Source organism: Schistocerca gregaria, chromosome 2 (genome assembly GCF_023897955.1).
Source record: "Schistocerca gregaria isolate iqSchGreg1 chromosome 2, iqSchGreg1.2, whole genome shotgun sequence".
Taxonomy (NCBI): Eukaryota; Metazoa; Arthropoda; class Insecta; order Orthoptera; family Acrididae; genus Schistocerca; species Schistocerca gregaria.
Window position 1 is genome coordinate 753,721,358 of NC_064921.1, and position 26,276 is coordinate 753,747,633.

The 26,276-nt window shown below is 38.6% G+C and overlaps 1 protein-coding gene across 3 annotated transcripts in view; it reads right to left on the reverse strand.

Moving 5' to 3' along the window:
- The window catches only part of LOC126334936 (uncharacterized), a 194,971-nt gene that overhangs the window by 21,083 nt on the left and 147,612 nt on the right, over positions 1-26,276 (reverse strand). For all 3 annotated transcript variants that reach the window (XR_007564790.1, XM_049997677.1, XM_049997678.1), the window contains exons 8-10: positions 24,355-24,438; positions 24,201-24,272; positions 11,349-11,428 (exon numbers count right to left, since the gene is read on the reverse strand). Coding sequence is in view for 2 of the 3 variants with exons in the window: in XM_049997677.1 (XP_049853634.1) it covers positions 11,349-11,428; positions 24,201-24,272; positions 24,355-24,438 (236 nt within the window). In the remaining variant the exon portion in view is untranslated. The remainder of the gene's footprint in view (positions 1-11,348; positions 11,429-24,200; positions 24,273-24,354; positions 24,439-26,276) is intronic.

Below are 26,276 nucleotides of genomic sequence, written 5' to 3' on the forward strand. Positions count from 1 at the left end.
GAACTCGTAGTGTAATAATGAAAAAGAATAAGTGGATTCACTGCCGTGAATTTTTTAGTGAGCTAGGTATCTTGACTGTCACTTGTGAATGTATTTTCCAAACATTAGAGTAATTCAGGAAAAAATATGTATCACTATGCCACAAACAGCTCTATACATAAACACAACACAAAAGCTAGTAAATGCCTACACCTAGAAAGAAAACACAAAGTGAGAACTCAAAACAATATTGAATATCTAGGGATTAAAACTGGATCATAAATTGCCTCAAGACTGCTTTAAAAACTATTGAAGCATATCTTCTTACAAAAGAGATTTTACAATGAAAGATTATTTAAATGAAATGCAACTAAGATAGCAGTTTACAACAATGTGAAAAATTAATGTACTGACAAGTCACTAGTATACAACAATCAATGTTCTCATTCATGAAATTAAAAAAACCACCACTCTTAGACAATAAAGCCATTCTATAGTTATCAATGAGTGAAGATGAGTATTAAAACTGTTTTATATTCTTTTTGGAGCACTCGTTTTCCCAATGAAAATATCAGGCACCATACTAGTGTCGGATCTGCAAGAAAGTAGCTGCCAACAGCTGACACTTATGCACTGTTTAAGTATCATGTATAATTTTTTTGCAAATTTATTTCTTTTTTAATGTACTGGAATTAATGGCTAATGGAAAGTTTAAGTATTTCAGTGGTAAAGAGTATACTCTTATATGTAGTACATAGTGACATATATTTTCATTCTGTTAACCCATTTATTAATATTGTTTACTGTGTTTTATATAATGTATGTTTGTCACTTAAGAATGTATCAAACTATATATATCTGTTACATGTACATACCTGACAAAAACCATTATATGTACATGGTCAATGGTTGATAAATAAATATGAATATGAATTACAACAATACGGAAGGAATAAACTGCTACTCACCACACCGATATGGTGTCAAATGGTGGGCAGGCACATTGAAAAAAGGTTGTTAGATATTAAACAAAACATAAATATTCAAATCTTCACACATTCATAACTCACACACACACACACACACACACACACACACACACACACACACACTCACTCACTCACTCACACACACACACACACACACACACACACACACACACACACACACACATGGCCAATGTCGTCCCAAAGCACTATGACCTGACCGATCTTTGCTAGGGCAGGTAGTGGTTGTACAGAAATGTACGGAGGTGGGAGGTTGGATGGGAAAAGGAGAGGAACAGTAAAGGGAAAGGACTGTAGGTATTCTTTTGGGACAGAAGGCATGATGTGTAGGAGTAGATGCAGGGGAGAAAGGTGGGGGGGGGGGGGGGGGGGGGATAAGGACTAGCAAAGGTTGAGGCCAGTGGGGTTACAGGAAGGGAAGAATATGTTGCAGTTAGAGTTCTCATCTGTGAAATTCAGAAAATCTTGTGTTGCTGGAAGAAATGCAGATGGCACAATCTGTGAAGCAGTCATTGAAATCAAACACATAGTTCTTCATGGCATGCTCAGCAACTAGGTGGACCAGCTGTCTGCAGTTTGGCATTGCTTTTCAGTCTTAATCATTAAGTTGTCAATGATAAATCTGAACCAGATTAAGCGTTTTGAATTCTGGTTGCTTAGGAAGGATTCCTCTATAGGACCCCCAAATAGGTTGGCAAAGGCTGGTGTCATATGAGTGCCCACTGCTGCACCATGGATTTCTGTAGTCAATGCCTTGAAAGGAGAAGCAATTCTGAGTGACAATATAGTTGGATGTTGTGACAAAGGAAGGAGGTCATACGTTACCATGGTCATTGTAGCTGTAGTCACTAACAGTCTAACAGTCTTTCTTTATGTATGCAAGGTCATCACAGAACAAAATTACCTTCCACTTCTTGTCCAAAAACAGATCTCCCATGCCTTGTCTCCCCAGTCATCAACCATGCCCCATATACCCACTGTCTGTCCATACAAGAATTCCTATTTCATAACTCAATATTAATGTAAATAAAATAGAAAGAAACTTCCACATGGGAAAAATATATTAAAACAAAGATTCCAAGACTTACCAAGCGGGAAAGCGCCGGTAGACAGGCACAATAAAATAACACACAAACACACACACAAAATTTCTAACTTTTGCAACCAACGATTGCTTCTTCAGGAAAGAGGGAAGGAGAGGGAAAGATGAAAGGATGTGGGTTTTAAGGGAGAGGGTAAGGAGTCATTCCAATCCCGGGAGTGGAAAGACTTACCTTAGGGGGAAAAAAGGATAGGTATATACTTGCGCAAAAACTTTGCCTTTAAATATGTCTGCTTGTGTCTGTACATGTATGGATGGATATGTGTGTGTGTGTGTGTGTGTGTGTGTGTGTGTGTGCGCGCGCGCGCTAGTATATACCTATTCTTTTTTCCCCCTAAGGTAAGTCTTTCCGCTCCTGGGATTGGAATGACTCCTTACCCTCTCCCTTAAAACCCACATCCTTTCGTCTTTCCCTCTCCTTCCCTCTTTCCTGAAGAAGCAATCATTGGTTGCAAAAGTTAGAAATTTTGTGTGTGTGTCTGTGTGTTATTTTATTGTGCCTGTCTACCGGTGCTTTTCCGCTTGGTAAGTCTTGGAATCTTTGTTTTAATATATAACTCAATATTACCCAGATTGGAGCAACTGAACCACATTCTCTGCTAGTATTTTAACTACCTCTTGCCACACCCTGAAATGCGGAATTATTATCCTTCCTCCCCTCCCACAGTGGTATTCTGCAACCCACCCAACCTACACAATTTCCTATCCACCCATGTTCCACCCCTGCTCCCAATTCCTTATTCCATGGCTGATACCCCTGCAACATACCTACAGTAAATGTAAGCTCTGCCCCATACATTTTCCCAGTATCACCTACTCCAGGCCTGTCATGGGCGCCTTCTATCTCATCATAGGCAGGGCTACTTCTGAACACAGTCGTGTGATCTACTCTGTTGCTGAAACCAATATGCAGCATTCTGTGTGGGCATGGCCACTAACAAGCGATTTGTATTCAGAAATATAATGGGGATAATACATAAATATATTATGTAATGCTGTATATATATATAAATAAAATAGAAAGAAACTTCCACATGGGAAAAATATATTAAAAACAAAGATTCCAAGACTTACCAAGCGGGAAAGCGCCGGCAGACAGGCACATTAACAAAACACACAAACCCACACACAGAATTGCTAGCTTTCGCAACCGATGGTTGCAAAGACTCTTTGCCTTTAAATATGTCTGCTTGTGTCTGTGTATGTGCGGATGGATATGTGTGTGTATGTGTGTGCGAGTGTACACCTGTCCTTTTTTTTCCCCTACGGGAAGTCTTTCCGCTCCCGGGATTGGAATGACTCCTTACCCTCTCCCTTAAAACCCACATCCTTTCGTCTTTCCCTCTCCTTCCTGAAGAAGCAACCATCGGTTGCGAAAGCTAGCAATTCTGTGTGTGTGTTTGTGTGTTTTGTTAATGTGCCTGTCTGCCGGCGCTTTCCCGCTTGGTAAGTCTTGGAATCTTTGTTTTTAATATATATATATATATATATATATATATATATATATATATATATATATATATATATATATATATATATATATAAACAAAGATTCCAAGACTTACCAAGCGGGAAAGCGCCGGCAGACAGGCACATGAACAAAACACACAAACACACACACAGAATTACGAGCTTTCGCAACTGGCAGTTGCTTCGTCAGGAAAGAGGGAAGGAGAGGGAAAAATGAAAGGATGTGGGTTTTAAGGGAGAGGGTAAGGAGTCATTCCAATCCCGGGAGCGGAAAGACTTCCCTTAGGGGAAAAAAAGGACAGGTGTACACTCGCACACACACACACATATCCATCCGCACATACACAGACACAAGCAGACATATTTAAAGGCAAAGAGTTAAGGGCAGAGATGTCAGTCGAGGCGGAAGTACAGAGGCAAAGAAGTTGTTGAAAGACAGGTGAGGTATGAGCGGCGGCAACTTGAAATTAGCGGAGGTTGAGGCCTGGCGGATATCGAGAAGAGAGGATATACTGAAGGGCGAGTTCCCATCTCCGGAGTTCGGATAGGTTGGTGTTGGTGGGAAGTATCCAGATAACTCGGACGGTGTAACACTGTGCCAAGATGTGCTGGCCGTGCATCAAGGCATGTTTAGCCACAGGGTGATCCTCATTACCAACAAACACTGTCTGCCTGTGTCCATTCATGCGAATGGACAGTTTGTTGCTGGTCATTCCCACATAGAAAGCATCACAGTGCAGGCAGGTCAGTTGGTAAATCACGTGGGTGCTTTCACATGTGGCTCTCCCTTTGATCGTGTACACCTTCCGGGTTACAGGACTGGAGTAGGTGGTGGTGGGAGGGTGCATAGGACAGGTTTTACACCGGGGGCGGTTGCAAGGGTAGGAGCCAGAGGGTCAGGAATTTCTCACTTCCAGCCTTGCCTCTCAATCTTTCTTGAAAAACCTTAATCCTACTCCCAACATCACCACAGCCGAATCCCAGGCTATCCGTGATCTGAAAGCTGACCGATCCATCATCATTCTTCCGGCTGACAAGGGTTCCACGACTGTGGTACTTGATCGTCGGGAGTATGTGGCTGAGGGACTGCGTCAGCTTTCAGACAACTCTACATACAAAGTTTGCCGAAGTAATCCCATTCCTGATGTCCAGGCGGAGCTTCAAGGAATCCTCAGAACCTTAGGCCCCCTACAAAACCTTTCACCTGACTCCATCAAACTCCTCACCCCACCGTCACCTCGCACTCCTACCTTCTACCTACTTCCTAAAATTCACAAACCCAAACATCCTGGCCGCCCCATTGTAGCTGGTTACCAAGCCCCCACAGAACGTATCTCTGCCTACGTAGATCAACACCTTCAACCCATTACATGCAGTCTCCCATCCTTCATCAAAGACACCAACCACTTTCTCGAACGCCTGGAATCCGTACCCAGTCTGTTACCCCCAGAAACCATCCTGGTAACCATTGATGCCACTTCCCTATACACAAATATCCCGCATGTCCAGGGCCTCGCTGCAATGGAGCACTTCCTTTCACGCCGATCACCTGCCACCCTACCTAAAACCTCTTTCCTCGTCACCTTAGCCAGCTTCATCCTGACCCACAACTTCTTCACTTTTGAAGGCCAGACATACCAACAATTAAAGGGAACAGCCATGGGTACCAGGATGGCCCCCTCGTATGCCAACCTATTTATGGGTCGCTTAGAGGAAGCCTTTTTGGTTACCCAAGCCTGCCAACCCAAAGTTTGGTACAGATTTATTGATGACATCTTCATGATCTGGACTCACAGTGAAGAACAACTCCAGAATTTCCTCTCCAACCTCAACTCCTTTGGTTCCATCAGATTCACCTGGTCCTACTCCAAATCCCATGCCACTTTCCTAGATGTTGACCTCCATCTGTCCAATGGCCAGCTGCACACATCCGTCCACATCAAACCCACCAACAAGCAACAGTACCTCCATTATGACAGCTGCCACCCATTCCATATCAAACGGTCCCTTCCCTACAGCCTAGGCCTTCGTGGCAAACGAATCTGCTCCAGTCCTGAATCCCTCGACCATTACACCAACAACCTGAAAACAGCTTTCGCATCCCGCAACTACCCTCCCAACCTGGTACAGAAGCAGATAACCAGAGCCACTTCCTCATCCCCTCAAACCCAGAACCTCTCACAGAAGAACCCCAAAAGTGCCCCACTTGTAACAGAATACTTCCCGGGACTGGATCAGACCTTGAATGTGGCTCTCCAGCAGGGATACGACTTCCTAAAATCCTGCCCCGAAATGAGATCCATCCTTCATGAAATCCTCCCCACTCCACCAAGAGTGTCTTTCCGCCGTCCACCTAACCTTCGTAACCTCTTGGTTCATCCCTATGAAATCCCCAAACCACCTCCCCTACCCTCTGGCTCCTACCCTTGCAACCGCCCCCGGTGTAAAACCTGTCCTATGCACCCTCCCACCACCACCTACTCCAGTCCTGTAACCCGGAAGGTGTACACGATCAAAGGGAGAGCCACATGTGAAAGCACCCACGTGATTTACCAACTGACCTGCCTGCACTGTGATGCTTTCTATGTGGGAATGACCAGCAACAAACTGTCCATTCGCATGAATGGACACAGGCAGACAGTGTTTGTTGGTAATGAGGATCACCCTGTGGCTAAACATGCCTTGATGCACGGCCAGCACATCTTGGCACAGTGTTACACCGTCCGAGTTATCTGGATACTTCCCACCAACACCAACCTATCCGAACTCCGGAGATGGGAACTCGCCCTTCAGTATATCCTCTCTTCTCGATATCCGCCAGGCCTCAACCTCCGCTAATTTCAAGTTGCCGCCGCTCATACCTCACCTGTCTTTCAACAACTTCTTTGCCTCTGTACTTCCGCCTCGACTGACATCTCTGCCCTTAACTCTTTGCCTTTAAATATGTCTGCTTGTGTCTGTGTATGTGCGGATGGATATGTGTGTGTGTGTGCGAGTGTACACCTGTCCTTTTTTTCCCCTAAGGGAAGTCTTTCCGCTCCCGGGATTGGAATGACTCCTTACCCTCTCCCTTAAAACCCACATCCTTTCATTTTTCCCTCTCCTTCCCTCTTTCCTGACGAAGCAACTGCCAGTTGCGAAAGCTCGTAATTCTGTGTGTGTGTTTGTGTGTTTTGTTCATGTGCCTGTCTGCCGGCGCTTTCCCGCTTGGTAAGTCTTGGAATCTTTGTTTTTAATATATTTTTCCCATGTGGAAGTTTCTTTCTGTTTTATATATATATATATATAATGATGTAAATAAAACAGAAAGAAACTTCCACATGGGAAAAATATATTAAAAACAAAGATTCCAAGACTTACCAAGCGGGAAAGCGCCGGCAGACAGGCACATGAACAAAACACACAAACACACACACAGAATTACGAGCTTTCGCAACTGGCAGTTGCTTCGTCAGGAAGGAAGGAAGGAGAGGGAAAAATGAAAGGATGTGGGTTTTAAGGGAGAGGGTAAGGAGTCATTCCAATCCCGGGAGCGGAAAGACTTCCCTTAGGGGAAAAAAAGGACAGGTGTACACTCGCACACACACACACACACGCAGACACAAGCAGACATCTTGTGTCTGTGTATGTGCGGATGGATATGTGTGTGTGTGTGTGTGTGTGTGTGTGTGCGAGTGTACACCTGTCCTTTTTTTCCCCTAAGGGAAGTCTTTCCGCTCCCGGGATTGGAATGACTCCTTACCCTCTCCCTTAAAACCCACATCCTTTCATTTTTCCCTCTCCTTCCTTCCTTCCTGACGAAGCAACTGCCAGTTGCGAAAGCTCGTAATTCTGTGTGTGTGTTTGTGTGTTTTGTTCATGTGCCTGTCTGCCGGCGCTTTCCCGCTTGGTAAGTCTTGGAATCTTTGTTTATATATATATATATATATATATATACCGATTTTGAAGAACAGGAAGAACCTGAGTCTGAAGGCACGTGTTCAATCAGTACATGACATTCATCTCCAGAGTAACAGGAACAGTCCAATCAAAGTGAGTATGGACTATTGCCACCCAAAAAGTCGAGGACCAGGGTATTAGAAGAGACTGATGAGAGTGTACTAGAAAACATTTATGAAGACTATTACAATCATGGCTTTGGTTCCTGTAGCAAATTACCAAGGTGCTGTACATGCCTTATAAGTAAATCAAACTGCAGATTAATTCTAAATTATTTGTCTAGCAATAGGTAAGCAGAAGCTCATTTCAGGAGAAACAGACAGACACAATTACAAATCATAAAGGATCATTAATATCTCAATTTGATAGAGCAAGGTCATATGGATCTACAATTCACTATTGGCATCTGCAAACATGGACACTAGAACCATCTAAAATGGCTGGCTTGAACAATTTCAGAGGTTCAATTTCTTTTATCAATAATCTTAAGGCCGAATATGGCAGATCATCATCTTAGTCCTTTCTTACACTATGCAACAATGAATTTGCTACTGGGTGAAAATAATGTGATTGTTATGTAATAGGGTGCACTGAGTCTGATTTTGCAATCAGAATTATTTTTTTTAGCTGAAAGACATATGATATTAAAAGCCTGTACATGGGTTAATATGTAGCTGTATCAACGAGTCATGTTTGATGTACACTTGTGTGAGTGAGTTTGTGTATGTGCGTATATACACAGGGTTACTGGACTTTATGTTTCACTGCAAAGATACTTGTGCAGTGGTACAAACAAACAGGCATTCTTGGGCAATCTAATTAGTCCAAGACAATTTCTAACTTGTCTGCAAGCTACAGCATGCACACAGGTTTCATTTAGTTTTATGAGGTTAGCTCCCATACAATTTCTCTTGTTTGTCCATCAGCCTGATTTGGAGTTGACTAGAGAATAGTTCATGCTAGTATGGTCCCATGTTTTGTTAATCAACAGTTACAGTCAAATGTATTTAAGTGAGTTCATATAAGACATTCCATAATTCAGTGTGTGGTGATTCAATAAACAAAAATTGAATAGGTGCAGTTGTTTGAATTGTCCTGACTCCTTTTGCTACATTTGTGACAAAACAACATCCAACCAGGGCAAGAATCCGTTCAGAAAGCTACATGCAGCTTACAAACATTACTTCAAATGTGAAGTCAAAGATCAAACAAAATGCTAGGCTCCCCATCCCTGTTGCAAAGTCTGTTACTCTTGGCTAATCCAGTGGTTAAACAGCAAGTGAAATTGAATGCCTTTTACTGTTCCTATGTTTTGGCGGGAGCAGAGAGAACACCACTCTGATTGCTATTTCTGCTTGACCAACATATCTGAGTGCAGCAAGATGAAAAAGTCAAAAATCATGTATCCAGATTGTCAATCTGTTCTAAAGCCTGCCACACATGGTACAGATTAACCAGTGCCAATTTCTGCTTCATCTGATGCAATTGACAATGAAGAAAGTGATACTGAGGGTAATGACAGTGATGCTGAAGCTATGGAATAATTAATGATCCCAACAATATCATTAAAAAGTGACATTTGATCAGCCAAATTGAACTGGATGACCTGGTTCACAATTTGTCCCTGTTCAAAGAAAAGTCTGAATTGCTAGTTTTCAGACTGAAGGCGTGGAACTTACTTGAGAGGGAACTACTGTTATATATTTTAGAGATTGCCACATGAAATTTGCAGCATACTATGTTGTTGAACATGGTGGTTCTTTCTGTCATGACCTGACAGGACTCATAAAGGGACTAGATAACACCTAGCAGAAGAGTGGAGACTTTATATTGACTCTGGCTCAAGCACTCTCAAAGCTGCACTACTACACAATGGCAACCAGAAACCATCAATTCCTATTGCTCATGTCATGGGAATGAAGGAAACCTACAAAACAATGAACACTCTCTTGATACTGATTAAGTAATCTGAGCTCAACTGAAATGTTAGCAGTGATTTGAAGATTGTAGTTCTTCTGTTAGGAATGCGGACTGGGTGTACAAAGTACATGTGCTTTCTTTGCCTGTGTAATAGTCGCGATGACAAGACTCACTACATAGTGAAATACTGGCAACCCTGAAATTTACCTGTAGCTGGACAGCACAACGTGCAACATGTAACTCTTGTGGATCATAATAATATTTACCTACCTCCACTCCACAACGAACTGAGACTTATGAAAAAGTTTGTTGCAGTGATAGATAACACAAATCGTGGTTTTCAATACCTAAAAGGCAAGTCTGGAAAGATGAAAACTGACATAAAATTGAAAGCAGGAATCTTTGTTGGACCAGAAATATGACAGTTGATTCAAGATCCACAATTCAGATTGGAACTCACGGAATGAGAAGTAGCAGCTTGGGACACATTTGTCCTTGTCATATACAACTTTCATGGGAACCACAGAGCAGACAACTATGTAGAAATTGTGGACAACTTGCTAACAGCCTTCCAGCACATCAGTTACTGAATGTCACTAAAGATGCATTTCTCGGATTCACATCTCACCTTCTTTCCATCAAATATTGCAGCCATGAGTGACGAGCACAGTGAAAGATTACACCAGGAGATGTCACAACAGAAGCAAGATATTAAGGCCACTTAAATCCAAACATGATGGGGAATTACTGTTGGCTATTACAGTGAGGAACAGAAGATGTTCACAGGCAGAAACCAAGAAGTTCTACACACTTTTAAACCAATCAATTATCAATCTTAGTGTAACTAAGGGTCTCTGACTGCTTTCAGAGTGGAATAAACATTTATAATTCACTTCTTAATTATAATATTGAGTGTTTTCATCCCAAAGCACACGCATTAATTTCCCTAATTTTTCTCACATTTGCAGTTCAACTTAGTTAATAGCATTATCCTTGATAACCTATACATGTATGTAATATTTTTTCCTGATATTCCATAGCAAATCTGACTGCAGTTCTGTATTCAGTACATATGAATTACTATAAGGAACATATATATTCAATCCAGTAGCAGTGAAAAAAATATTTTGTTGCATAGTGTTATCTCTTGGAATCCAACAAAGATCTTTCTTCTCCAATCTTCATGCATCTGTCAGGCTTCATATCACATCCACTTGCATTAGTGACTTATGGGTTCTATGTACAGCAACTGAAACTAACTCATTGCCCTGTGACCACTATTAATCCAAAGATATCCTGCAATTGAGTGAAATCAGTTATCGTTGTGGTAGAAGTGTGAGAGCAAAAAGATGAATTATAATGTGTAGAATGAATTCACCTATCATCTGAATGTTATTTGTGCAGGTACAGTGGGCAAACTACACATTTATTAACTTTCATGTCAGTAAAATCAAGTGTAAGTTACACAATTCAAACATTGTGTAATGGTCATGAAGTGTAAAAGTAGCCACTGAGTTCATTTTTTTTAAATCCTGAGTATAGGCAGCAAAGGGACCTGCAATTCAACAAAGCAGTACTAAAGCACAAGACTTCTCTGAAGCAGTGCTGTTGTACACATTCTAGTGCTAATCAACCACATAACTAAATATAATACGAGATGTGATCCATGTGATTTTCAGCTATTGCATACTAGGGCTGTGCCTTTGAGATAATATGTAAATTTAAAGTATTTTGATATTTTATTTCCATTTTCCATGGAACATCCAAATTTTCTATATTACAATAAAGCTGAACAAAAATCAGTTTCAACTGAATCACAAGATCAGGAATCTAATACAAGATATAACAATCTAGTTCCAAAATTTTCAGCCAAGTTGACAGTGAAGAATAAAATTATGATAAATTTATGAAATGTTTGAAATAAGACTCACCATAATGAAGTCTTCTGAATCACATGGCATCACAATGCGATCATCACATTCTCTTGTATCCCCACCTCCAGAGCCTTCATCTGAAAAAGTTATGAATTTAGATGAAAAAAGGACATTATTTTCATGGCTGATAATTTTCTTTTGGCAAATTAGCAGAAAAATTTCATAGTACAGTATGACAAAAGTATTTTCATATAGTCTGCAGGCAGTTATGCATTAGTCAAATAATATACACTCATTGTCTAGGGGTAGTGTCTTTGACTAGTAACCAAATGTCTTGAATCCCAAGTTTGAACCCAGCTGCTGCTAAAATTTTGAATAACAATCATCAGTAATGGTGGCCAAAGGCATCTGGCATAGGTGGTCACCATCAGTCTGCCAATAGCCTTGTCAAAGAGGGCAGAGGAGTGGACAGAGTTTCAGGGCACTCTCTCGCCACTGGGGTCAGAAACTGCAACAAAAAGGCAGAAGAATCAGCAATGATAAACAGCATGAGGATGTAAAAGGCAATGGAAAACAATAGATAATATGTATCCACAGGATATGTAGCCCGTAATTGAAAAAGTTTTGTGATGATCTCTTCATTGGCAAAAGATTCCATGTTAGACCTCCATTCAGGTCTCTGGGAGTGTACTGCCAAGGGGGAGTGACCATGAGAAAGAAATGGAATAATCAACAAAGGAATAACATTCTACGAATAAGAGCAAGGAATATCTTAAGGTTGAACGTGGTAGGATGGCTAAAAACTCTGACAAGGGAAATTCAGAGGCTCAATCTGGGTGAAGTCGGGGTCAGTAAAGTGAAATGGAGAGAAGATTATGTTCTGTGGTCAGACAAATTTAGGGAAACATCAACAGTAGCAGAAAATAGTACAACGAGAGTAGGAATCATTATAGAAAAGTAGGCCAGGGAATAACGTTTTCTGAAAAGTTCAGGGATAACATTGTTCCAAGAGCAAGCTACTGTAAACCATTCAGTGTTGCGGTTCTCCTCATTGGGTTCGACAAAAAAACCAACACAAACAATGATAGTTCAGGTATACATTCCATCATCACAAACAGAAGATGAAGAGATAGAGAAAGTACAGTATATGAGATACTGAACAGGTTATTCAGTATGTAATGGTAGATGAAAGTCTTATGTCATGGGGAACAGAATGCAGTAGGGGAGGAATAGAAGAAAGGGTTATGGGAGAATATGGGCTGGATAATACGAACAAAAGAGGATAAGGACAAATTGAGTTTTGCATTTAATTTTAGATGATAACAGCAAATACTCTGTTCAAGAATCACTAGAGGAGGTGGTATACTTCAAAAAGATCTGGAAATACAGGAAGATTATAGCTGGATACATCAAGGTCAGACAGAGATTCTGAAATCAGACACTGGACTGTAAGGCATACCCAAGAGTAGATACAGACTCAGATCATAATTTGTACTGATGAAGAGTAGCCTAAACTTTAAAAGAATTGTACAGAAGAATCAGTGTGGAAGAAAGTGGGTTACTGAAGTACTGAAGAATGATGAGATATGTTTTAAGTTCACTAAGGATGTGGATACTGCGGTAAGGAGTATCACAGTAGGCAGTTCAGTTGAAGAGGAATGGACATCTTTAAATATGGCAGTCACAGATGTTGGACAGTCACACATAGGTACAAGGAAGGCAACTTTGAAAAAACCTAGCATAGCAGAAGAAATACTTCAGTTTTATTGTACTTATTGTTCCCTCTTGTCTACAAAAGCATCTTTTGTATAAGCCACTGGACAAGCCAAGTTAATAGTACACTTATGAAAGTCATTTCTAGGCATATTTATTTCAGGTTACAATAATACACTTTATACATAAAGTATTTAGAAAACACTCTTCATAAATTTAAATATTCATCAATGGAATTCAAGCATGATGCTGTAAATATGACTTTTGAGATTTTCCAAAGGTTTTTATCTCAGTAATAGCTTTTATGTTTTCAGGAAATTTGTCATAAAGTTCAACTTCCATGTAGAAAGTACCTTTTTGGGACAGAGATGTGTTGATTTGGGTTACATGTAAATTTTTGTTTTGTCTGGTAAAGTGACTGTGTATATCACAATTGTTTTGCAGTTTGCAGCCTTACCTATTACATCTATTTTAAAGAATATAATGGTTTCCATAATGTATACACGTGGTAATGGGGGAGTGCCAGGTATTTTTTAAGAGTCTCTAGGTTTGCATCCAAACAAGTTTCTAATGACCCTTTTTTGTAGTTTGAAAGTGCTATTAGCTGTTTTAGAGTTTTCTCAGAAAGTGACTCCATACTTAAGGTAAGAATGGAAGCTGGCATGGTACGCATTCACTACTGTTTTGCCACTACAGCATGATTTTGGTTAGCGAAGGAGGTGACATGTCTTACATAGCTCTGCGTTTAGGTATTCCTTATGCTTATTCCATTTTACAATGTTCAGGCAGCCAAGGACCTAAGAATTTGGTTTCAGTACCATCACTGACCAGTTCATTGTTGATAGAGACCAAGGGGATAAAAATGTCCTCCAATGTGGAATTTTAGTACAATGGTTCTTTTACTATTTATTGCAAGCTGATTATTCTCTGCCCAGCTGCTAATCTGTTTTGTGAAAATGTTTAATGATTGCTGTCGCCATTCACTGCTGTCTCCTTTTAGTAAAATTGTGATGTCACACACAAATATGACTGTTTTCTGTGTATCTACATTTAAGCTGAGATCCTTTATATACAGAAGGAACAGAAGGGGTCCCCTTACTGATGCTTGGGGTGCACCATATCTAATTTGTTTATAGTCTGATAAGTGTTCAGATATAGTTTTTAGGTGGATATTTGTGGGCCTGACGCACACTGCCTGCTTACAAATGCTTGGGAAGGAACTGTATCTACAGATTTCGAAAACCATATTATTCAAGTTTTGATAGCAGAATCTTACGGTCCATCATGTCAAAAGCTTTTGACATATCAATAAATACTCCTATTGGTTCCAGTCTCCTGTACATCAGGCTTAATATGCAGTTGCTGCACTAAATATAAATAGCAGTTATTGCTGATCACTAATTAGTGAATCCACATTGTTCATTATATAGGTTATTGTTTTTATTTAGAAATTTCATAAGTTTGTCATATGTAACTTTTTCTAAAATACTTGAAATGCAGGAGGAAATTATGATGGGTCTGTAGCTATTTATTTAAATTATCTGTCTCACCTTTTGTATATATTGGAATGACTGGGTGTTTTCAACACTTGATTAATGAAAGGAGGACATCCAAAAATGTCCACGGAAATACATGATTACAGCAATATAAATTACTCAGGAATGAAATACATAGGAAATGCAGGAGAGCCAAGGTGAAATGGCTGCAACAAAAGTGGGAAGAAATCAAAAAACAAATGACTGATTGAAGGACTTACACAGAATATACAAAATTCTTCAATGAAATGAAAAGCAAGGCTGGTAACATTAAGAGTGCAATGGAAATTCCACTATTGAACACAGAGGAAAGAGCAGATAGGTGGAAAGAGATCATTGAAGTCCCTATGAAGGGGAGGGCTTGTCTGATGACTTAATAGAAGAAGGAACTGAGTCAATAAGGAAGACATAAGAGATCCAGTTAGAACTTAAAAGAGTTCTAGAAGACTTGAGATCAAATAAAGCAGAAGGGATAGATAACATTCCATCAGAATTTCTTAAATAATTGAGGTAATGGCCTATTCAAGTGTTTGTATAATTTATGAGGTTGGTGACATACCATCAGACTTCCACAAAAATATCATCCACAAAATTCTGAAGATATCAGGAGGGCAGATAGGTGCAAAAACTATCCCACAGTAAGCTTAACATCTCACACATTCAAGCTGCTGATAAGAATAATATACATAAGAACAGAAAAGAAAATTGAGGATCTGTTAGATGATGAACAGTTTGGCCTTAGAAAAGGTAGCACCAGACAGGTAATTCTTACTTTACACTTGATAATGGATGCAAGACTGAAGAAAAGTCAAGATACATTCATATAATTTCTCAGTCAGGCAAAAGTGCTTAACAATGTGAAATGTGGTGCAAGATGTTCAAAATTCTGAGAAAAATAGGAGTAATTACAGTGAAAGATGGGAAGTACATAATGTGTACAAGAGCCAAGAGGGACCAACAAGATCATAAGACAGAGAATGAAGGGCTAGGATTAAAAATGATGTAAGGCACTGATGGAATCTTTTATTGTTTAATCTATATACAGAAGAAGAAATAATTGAAATAAAAGAAAGGTTCAAGAATGAGATTGAAATTCAGGGTGAAAGAATATCAGTGATCAGATTCGCTGATGACATCGCTATTCTCAGAGAAAGTAAATAAGAATTACACAAACTGTTGAGTGGAATTACCTGGGTAATGAATATGGATTGAGAGCACACCAGAAAAAGACAAAAGTAATGAGACATAGCAGAAATAGTGCAATACGGAATATCAAATCTGGTGGTCACAAAGAAGGTGTAGTTAAAGAATTCTGGTACCATGGAAGAAAAACAACCCATGATAGATGAAGCAAGAATATAAAAATCACACTAAAACAGGAAAAGGTGGCATTCCAGGCCAAGAGGATTCTACTGATAAAAAGGATACGCCTTAATTTGAGAGTGAAATTTCTGAGAATGTGCATTTGGAATATAGCATTGTATGGTAGTGTATCATGGACAGCAGGAAAACTAGAAATGTAGAGAATTCAAGTGTTTGAGAGATGGTGCTACAGGAAAAGAGTGTTGAATATCAGATGGACTACTGAGATAAGGAATTAGGAGGTTCTGCACAGAACAGCCAAAGCAAGAAACATATGGAAAGTACTGACAAGAAGAAGGGACATGACAATAGGATATGTGTTGAGGCATCAGGGATCAAACTCTATGTTACTAAGGGAAGTGAAGAAGGTAAGAGCTGTAAGGGAAGACAGAGATTGGAATATATCTAGCAAATAATTAAGGATATAGGATGCAAGTGCTGTCCTAAAATGAAGAGCTTGGTATTGTAGAGGAGTTTGTGGTGGGCCAAATCAAACCAGTCAGGAGACAGATAATTCAAAAAACTACATCCAGAGGGTATGTCTCTACAAATTAAAAATTAATGTGATACTCTTGTTATAAACAGGCTTCTCTTCAGTTGCAAACTCATGTTACTCATTAATAGAACTTTTAATTCCACAGTTGTGCACCTTAAATGTGCCAGTACAACCACTGGCACAAGTCGGTCTCTTTTCATATAACCCACAAGCACAGAAAATTTGACAAAATGTGTTAAAAATTTATTTATGAGTTAGTAGGTTGCCTCCCTCCTATATGTTAATGGCTGCCTGCTCATTATTTCATTATGTAATGATGGATGAAGAGATGAAATATGTCAGTGTACCCTGATATCCCATACACTGGTTTGAATCTTCTGTGTCTGTCTCTGCTTCTAAATTAGGTTTCAGGACAGATGGATTAAAGCCATGTTTGAAAGCAACTAGAAGGAATTAAAGCAGTTACAAGGAAATAAAATAAATATTAACACAATGGATTAACTTGCAAGTCACACTATCACAGACAGAAAACAGTTACGCTTTCTTTATCAGGAAACCATATGCTGAGTATTGTTCAGTCTTGTGGCTACTATAAGTAACAAAGTAAGTCCAGAGATCTGGAATCCCCCCCACCAAAAATCATCTAAATGAAATTACACATGACCGAGTTGCTGTGGAATGAAATTGAAAGATATTTTGATTTTCAATCATACAGCAAAAATGGGATATGCACTATCAATAGTCAGCAAGGCCAATGGTAGATTTAAACTGTCCATACATCTGTAGCACTGCTGGCCATCACCCATTCTTATTTTAGCAAAGACAATTGTTGGCCTTGCTTGAGCTCAGTTGTTGTTTTGTTAATCAGTTCAGTTCTTATTTGCTATTAAATTTAAAGTAAGTGCTATCATTTATTGTTTTTGTGCTGTTGTGGTAGTTTCTAATTATGGATAGGCTTGCAACAAGAAAGAAAAGGAAAACAGATTTTGATTCACCTGCTAGTGTTATGGTATGTTAAAAATGTGTACACACCACTATAAGAACTTAATTACATAGCTGTCTATCTATGTATCTACAGCAGCACTGGCATTGTTATTTGGAGACTGGAAGAACTTTGGGATTGCAATATTTCAGTATTTCACAAGGTACTGAAGTGGTAAATATCATTACAAATAACATTATATTAAAATTAGTGCATACAAATACACTTGGATTTGTCTGTGTTGCCCAAAAATCACATTTATCAACAAAAATATCACACAAAAAGTGATGGGTGTATTTCTTTAAAATATTGACTCAATATTCTATCATTAGTAGCCCAAATGACAAGACATCACCCAGTCTGATTATCTAGGTGGTACTCAATTATGAAAAATAGTTCCGATACAGAGTGATAAGGATGGGTTTGTGGAGATGGAAAGGAGTATTTGATGGTAGTAAATTATATAGTTCATTCATTTCTAAAAGATTTTTTCAGAGGGCTGATTGAATACATCCAAGCTGACTGTGCCCTGCATTCATCTCTCCCCCTTTCATCCATAATCAACATACACTATTGTAACACTATAATAATTGGAGCCAGAAAGTCCATGCACAATTAAATCTTAAAATATGCATGCATTCATGCCCTACCAAATAACTAAACATGCTCAATTAAAGGAAGAACATGCAATGTCAGAATTCAATCTTTTGTTGTGGTGCATTTTATTTTATTTTGAAATAATGTACAACAGCCAGTTTTTCCAAATTCTCCACTGACTTGGGGTAACTCTGCATGTTGAACCACTGAGCTACCTTTGGATTCAGGAGGTGAAGTGGATTTAAAATGGTTTTCAGTTTAGGCAAATGCTATGGTTGGTCACTTACTGTAGGCCTCAACCAGTTCCTTCCAAATACCTTTCTTTCTCAACAGATTTCAGTTCCCTTAAGTATCCAATCCCTCTGCTTAAATGTAAAGTGCTGCATCGAAGGTAAGCCGAGCATCTCTTCAGAGACTCCTGGCACTAAAAGCCATATAATAAATAAATAATAATCCAGATTCTCCTCATTTAGCCACACATGTTTGTATGTTGTGATATTCTTTAATGCAGAAAACGATCTTTTGTACACTGCAAGAAGTGAGAGATGCATACTTAAATGAGGAAATTTGGGAAAATGTAAGGTTGAATAACTCAAAATCCTTTGGATTTTTGCTACCAAAAATTGTTCTAGATCGCCTCTCTTTATTCCAAAAGCCCTGTTGGTAAAAATCATGGTGTTGGAAAATATTTGCACTCAAACATTTCTGATAACTTCCTCAACTCAAATCCAGACTGAATGAAGAAAAGTGTAACATGACCTGGGAGGGTGAAGGAAGATTGGAGTTTGAATGCTTGTTAGTGGTTTGCCAAACATAGCTGTCCTAAGTAATGAGATCATATCTCCCCTTGGTGAAAACTCCAATACCATTGTCGAATAAAATGGTTTCTCACACTTTATGGAATTTTTCAGAATAAATCAAGAAAATGAGATTTTTTAAGGCCCTCTTTAACAAATCAGACCCCACCCCCCCTTTTTCCTCTTTTTTGATCAAATCCTGGATACATCCTTGTATGCAATACTCCTATAACATTATATTTATTACTTGTGACATTTCTGTACATGTGGTCACCCTAATAGTGTACAGAAGATTATGATAAGTTTAATTTTCTACATCTTTACTCAGCAAGCCTCCTAATGGAACGTGGGAGGGTACCACTACCTTCCCAGTTCCATTACAAACTGGGGATGGGAAGAATGAATGTCAATATCAGTAAACCTCAGTATGAGCTCTAATTTATTTAATTTGCATGTAATGGTCATTTTGCAAGATGTAGATAAAGAAAAAGAGGCAGCAGTATCTCATCTTAATAGGGAACCTGAAACATTTAGCTCTGGAAAAGAGCAGTTAGAAGAACTGTGGCTCAAGTTCAGAAGAGTAGTTGGTGATGAACTTGACTGATATGTTGCAGGTAGGAGGGGCTCTCTTTGGTATACAGTCACTATAAAAAAAAAAACTTCTAAAGAAATAGAGACTACTGCACATTTGGTTCAAAACAAATCATAGAGAGATGCTGAATGAAATTCATTTGGCTGTCAAGAAGGCAATGCTTGATGCCCTCAGTGACCACTGTTGTAGAATATTATTGAAAGATCTCTCACAAAACCCAAAGAAATTCTGGTCAAATGTAAAGGCTATTTGTGATACCAAAGCAAGTATCTAGAAACTAATGGATGAGATAGGCACTGAAACCAAGGGTAGCAAAGCAAAAGCAAAAACACTGAACTTGATTTTCAAATGTTCCTTTACAAATGAAAATCCTGGTGTATTGCCACAGTTTAATTCTTGCACAACTGGAAGGATGAGTGGTACAGATGTTATTATGTCATTCACAAAACTACCATCCAACATCCATTTCCTGTAGAATCTTAGAACATATTCTGAGCTCGAACATAATGAAGTCTCTCCAACAGAATGACCTTCTCCAAACCAACCAAAATGAATTCTGAAAACATCGGTCACATGAAACCCCACCCTCACGTTTCTCACATCACATCCTGAAAGCCATGGATCAAGACAGTCAGGTAGGCACAACATTTCTGAATTTGCGAAAAGGTTTTGACTCAATGCTGCACATATGCTTATTAAAAGAAGTATGGTTGCTTGGAGTATCAAGCAAAATTTGTGACTAAATAGATGATTTCTAGATAGAGAGGACACAGAACCTTATCTTTGATGGAGATACATCAACAGATTTGGAAGTAAATTCAAGTATGTCCCAGGGATGTCTGTTGACACCTTTGCTACTCATGTTGTACATTAATGCCCTTGTAGATGATATAAATAGCAACCTCAGATTTTTCACGGCCGATGTTGTTATCTATAGTGAAGTTTTGTCTGAAAAAAGTTGCACAAATATTCAGTCATATATTTTTAAGTTGTCAAAGTGATGTAAAGATTAGAATCTTGCTTTAAATGTTCAGAAATTTAAAACTGTGTGCTTCACAAAATGTAAAAATTTAATGTCCTATGACTACAGTATCAAGAAGCTACAAATCAAATTGGTAAACTCATACCTTTGTGCAAAGGTTTGCAGAGACAGAAAATTGAATGCTCACACAGGACCAGGCATAGGTAAAGCAGGTGACAGATCTCAGTTCATTGGTAGAATGCTGGGGAAATGCAATCAGTCTGCTTAGGAGATTGCTTATAAATCAGTTTAAAATACTGCTCAAGTGTGCACGATTCATACCAAATAGGACTAACAGAGGCTATTGAACATATATAGCAGGAATGATCACAGGTTTCTTCGGCCCATAGGAGAGTGTCATGAAGATGCTGAAGAAACTGAAGTGGCAGATATTTGAAGAAATACACAAACCAAGAAAGCATGCTTAGAAAATGTTTAATTTCTAGCCTTAGATCATGAATCTAGGAATATATTACCACTCCCTTTATAGCACTCATGTACAATCATGAGAACTAGATTAGATAAGTTACAGCACACACAGAAACATTTAAAGTCATTCTTGCCACACTCCATAAATTGGGTACCCGGTGCCATGCCCTCCACAGTGATTTCCAGAGTATGGATATAGATGTGAGAGGAAGCATTATGTTGCCTGACTGTTCTCAGAACATATACTTTCGCAGTTTCAACAGTAAACCATTTCATGATGCATAATGTCTCTCTTGTAGCATATGCCATTGGTATTTTTGAGCATCTCCATAACACCATCACACTTAATAAATCAGGGTTGACCATGGCATGCCAAACTTCACGTATGCAGCATGTGCAGGCCATGGGTGAGCCAAGGCCCAAACAGTCATAGGGCTTTGCTCAGTCCTTCTTGGAAGTACCTGGAACAGTGTGACATTTCATTTAGCATTGCAGTGCAGCATTCTTTGATTGTCACAACTCTTGGAGTTCAGCAGAACAGTTCTGTTAGCACCATTTAATCTTCAATATTTGTTTATGGTATGAGGGACAGTCATAGGTCCAGTGACCATTTGTGCAAAAAGAGGCAGTCCACCAATCTATCAGCACAATCTTTTAAAATAAGTGAAAATGAAAGGAGAGAGGGGTGAGAGTTCCCAATTTGCATAAGTAACTGGCATTACATATTTGCTATGAAATGGCATTATCTTACCATATAGAAAGAATTTAAAGATTTAGTTGACAACGAAATAGCAAAAAATTACAATGATTGATAGACAGTATTCAGTGTTTTGTACATTAAAAAGCACTTTGTGGTAAATTTGCAGGCCTGGAGCATGTGAAGAAATTGGTGATACGAATTAGTGCACACATTATTCCATTGAGAGTTGGAACAGGTTTCAACTGAACTCAACGAAGAGTTGGAGACTTCATATATTAATACAAAGTATTTTGGTTAAGTCAAGAGGTACGCAAGGGATGATTTTTTTATTTAAAACTCACTACTGTTGAATTTATGAAGGAAAAAGGAGTGCAGGAATGAAAATTAGAACATCCAGAATGAAATGCAGACTTCACATTTTAAATGGACTGCATGCTGCCCACCGTAAGAAACTGCAAGATACCTTCTCTCTGATTGATGGGGGATGCATTTAAAAAGAAAATCACATTGTAGAAGGCACACATTTTGATAAAGACAGTCCGGTTCCCTATGCTGACTTGCTTGGAGAGAACACAAGGTTTGAAGAATTCACTGTGGCCTTGAAACAATTACAAGGATAGTTTTATAAAGGTTTTGAGGACACTATCAACCTTACATCTGCTCCTGAGCTTTTTTGGATGCCATATGCCATTTCAGTTCAAACAGCATCTGTGCATGTGCAGATGTAGCTGACTGACCTGCAAGGTAGTTTCAGTTTTAATGACAAATCTTTTTGCATGAAAACTGCTCAGAACAACAACATTGCTTTCCTCAGGTAGAATTCAAGTCTCTGTAATAAGGTTGCAAAAGTGCTGCAATATTTCAATTGGCATATTTGTGATAAAGGCCTTTTTTGATAATGAAACTAAGTAAGTTATGATTATGGGCAACTTGAGTACAAAACTCTGTGAAATTGTCTGTGTCTGTCTGTATGCCAGCAGTTTGTGGCAGATAAAAATTATTTCATGTCTTCAGTGTGCAAAAAGTAGATGAAAATTAAAAATGTGTTTTGTTTGTGAGAAATGTGAAATTCAGAATCAAGTAGTAGGCTGTGTGCTTACACTGCAATTTAAATGTGGCACATTCACAGTTTCCCCCTGTTCCACCTCCTTGTAGTAAGATAGCATGGCATTGTGATGGGGGAAATGTGAACTGAGGCTGAGGGCCTTGGCATTCATTCCCTGGGCATGGCTCATGAGCCGAAATGTTGGCCATTCCTGTACTAAAACATTCCACGACAAAATGTGCAAAAATGTTTTGATGGTTCTCTTCTAGATCTTCTTTTAATTCAGCTTCCTGAGAGCACCAGAGTGATTGTATTACTCAAGAATCATTCCAAAAAGTGTTCTTCAAGCTACTTTTTTCACAGATGAATTTCGTTTTAACATTCTTCCAATGAATCTCAGGTTGGAATCTGCACTTTTCATAGTTATTTATTTGTGTCCTTTCCATTTTAGTTCATTCTGGCTTAGTACTCAGAGGTATTTTATGAGTCATACTGTTTCCAATGGTTTATTGCCAATGGGATAATTGGACAGTAATGGACCTCTTGTCTTACTGAAACACATTACATTTATTTACATTCAAGGTCCACTGCCGGTCACTGCACTAATTAACAATCCTTCACATATATTCTTGCATTTTTCCACCGAAATTTGATGCAACAGTATCATCTGCACATAGCCTCATGATGCTTCTGACATTATTCACTAGATCATTTGTGTACACTGCAAACAGTAACAGTTCTGCAACACTCCCTTGGGGTACTCCAAAAAATTACCTTTACATTTCTAAGCTCATGTTTTGTTCACTGTTTAACAGTATGGAAAAGTATCAAATGCCCCCTGGAAGTCAAGAAAATGGATTCAACCTGAATGCAGTTGTCTACTGCATTCTGATTCTCATGGACAGAAGGTGCTTGCAGAGTCTATGTTGATTTTCTTAGAGTATATCTTCATTCTCGAAAAATGTCATTATTTTCTATTATTTCTGATTCTTGGTTAATAAAAAATCATTTTCAGTGATGCAGGATCACTATAGTTCCGATCATCTGCCCCAAGTCTACATTTTTGTGAAATAGTTACAGTGCCAAGGGTGCCACAGTTTGCACTAACTTAAATGAACATCTGACCTGTCTGCATGGTGAATTATTAACAAGAAATTAAGAGAGCCTCTGCAAGCTCTTTAGTTTAAATACCTACAGAAGCAATAGTTTCAAAAGCCAATAATCTACTGTCCACCTATGTGCTGCCATTAAGAATGGCACTTTTAAATATGGATGAAGTGTATGAGGAATTGGTGAGAGGATGATGTCAGATTAAACAATGTGATTTTCTGTGACAATATTGTACAATTTAATTATGCTGATTTGCCTCCAATCAGCTGTGACTCTGGCTTCAGATCTGATGAGACTCAAGTAAACAGGGTGTTTTATTCTCTATCTAATCATTTGTACTGTTGACAAAATTTCTATTCATTTACTTGAAACATACGTATGTATATGGTTCTGCTACTTGGTGCAGGATTTAAGAGCCAGACAGAAAAATGTTCCTCATTCAGAATGAAAATAAAAAAAGAACAAAAGAAAATGATGAAAAGAACACTTCAATTCTGTTTATTATTACTATCTTGTGATAAATAAATTACCTGCCTGGTTTTCTGGTGGCCCAATCCTGAATGAGTTCTCATCACATGGCTCATAGGCTATGGAGCACATACCTGCCAAATAAAATGCCACTGCATAAACAATCAATCCTCAGATCTTGCTTTTGAAATGATGACGAGAATAATTGTACCGTACCTGATTCCTGCCTGACACAAATCAGGTAATCCTGATTGGCTAAATGTCTTCCATTCTCAGCAAAGTTCATTGTTCGTATAATACCTGTAAATGAAAGATTCACAAGATATAATACCAGTAATAATAATCAGAAGAAAATCAGGACAAGTGTCCAAGTGGATGAATTCTAGGATAACTTGGTGATGGTCAAAAGAATAAAAGATTAACAAAAAGCCAGAGGAAAATAAAAAATTACATTACTTTTTTTTACAATGTACAGAGGTTTTTCAAATACAGGAATAGCCTGAAATAACATAAGTCAGTCACCACCAAAATTCATTAGGTTGTTATGAAGCCAGTGTTGCACCAAATACAATATACATGCATGCTGGTAGCACTGCAATCTGCTTGATTCATCCATACATGATATGTTTGAAAGTAGACCAGCCATTAGTGGTAGTGGGTAAGAATGAAATAGCTCAGGCAGCTGACTTGGTCTTACAGAGCCACAGCATCATCTGGCAGTTGAACTTATTGTTAGTAGATTTGAAGAGACGGTCTGATAATAATGTGTAACGACAAGTTCTGCTTATTTATGATTCAACTGAGAGTTACAACATCCATCAGTGAGCAAAATTTTCTACTATTCAGTCAAAAGAATAGGACTGCAACTCTATTCTAAGTATGATTCTTCTATAGCTACCAGGAGTATATATTATTTATTTTTCACATATTGCTTTAAGTAGGTAATACATATACAATTTTCCTCTATCTTATATCCACCTTTTCCGGTCACAGCCAGAAGCCCATATGCACAACGCTAAAGTTTCCTCTAGTATGTTTCTTCTATATAATGATTTCCTCAATGTAACATTCATATTTCTGGAACCCTAATCAATTATTTCCCTCTTCATAGCATTTAAGACACTGGTGTAGATACTTCATTTTCCATTCTGTAGATCTGTACGGCTCTGAAAGTCTGTGCTCGGCATGAGTCACACATCAGTGTCAACAAGTGAGTCACAAGAGATGTGACCACATTGTACTTGTCACTTGTCTCGTTGGTGCTACTTTGCTTTTTCTTTTCCCCGCATAAGAAAATGGTGAAGATCTGTACAGTGTGTTTAATACTGTGCCCCTATTACACGATACATCCGAGATGCACCTCAAGTGTATATTTTTGGAGTGTAGATTGGTTCACATCGGCCGATTACATGATATACATGGGATATTCCTGGCGCAAATCTATGCATGCAAACTAGATGGAATAACATTTGAAAATGGAAGGGGAATGAGCCTTTTTTTTGTGAAGTCCTTTATTTGAATTAAAAATGGAAGTGAAAATAAAAGTGATAGTTAGTTGGAAGATGAACCTGAGACCTCGTATACAAAGGCAGCTGAAGGATTTGAAACATTCAGGAGGTTTATGATGGCCCATAAACTTGAGGATACAACAATAACACAACTTTCTCATTTGGAGTAAGAAATGGTTCTGATACACTCTAGAAGAAACCTGAAGCAAATAAGTTTGCTTAACTTCTTCAAAAAGTCCTAAGTATGTGATATTCTAGTTGCACCAATTCACAGTTTTTAGCTATTGTTTGACTGAAATAGTGTTTAACACGTTCATTATTAAAGTAATTGTTTGCAGCTAATTCTTTTTTAATTTTTACCATTCACTGGTTTTTCTGTAGTATATCCTCAGTAAAATTTGACTCAACTTCTATAATTATCAACTGGAGGTCTTCCTCCTTATAGTGTCTTCTTCCATACAGTGTTCAGAATTCGTGGTCCCTTAAAAAATCTTATGTTAGAGGTTTAGAGTTTTACACAGTATATCACTCATCACAGGATGAAGTATTTTGGGTGAGTTCCTTGGAATGTACACTGACCTGCAGGTCAGTGAAAGACCATTCTCTTCATGGATTATGAAATTGACTAGT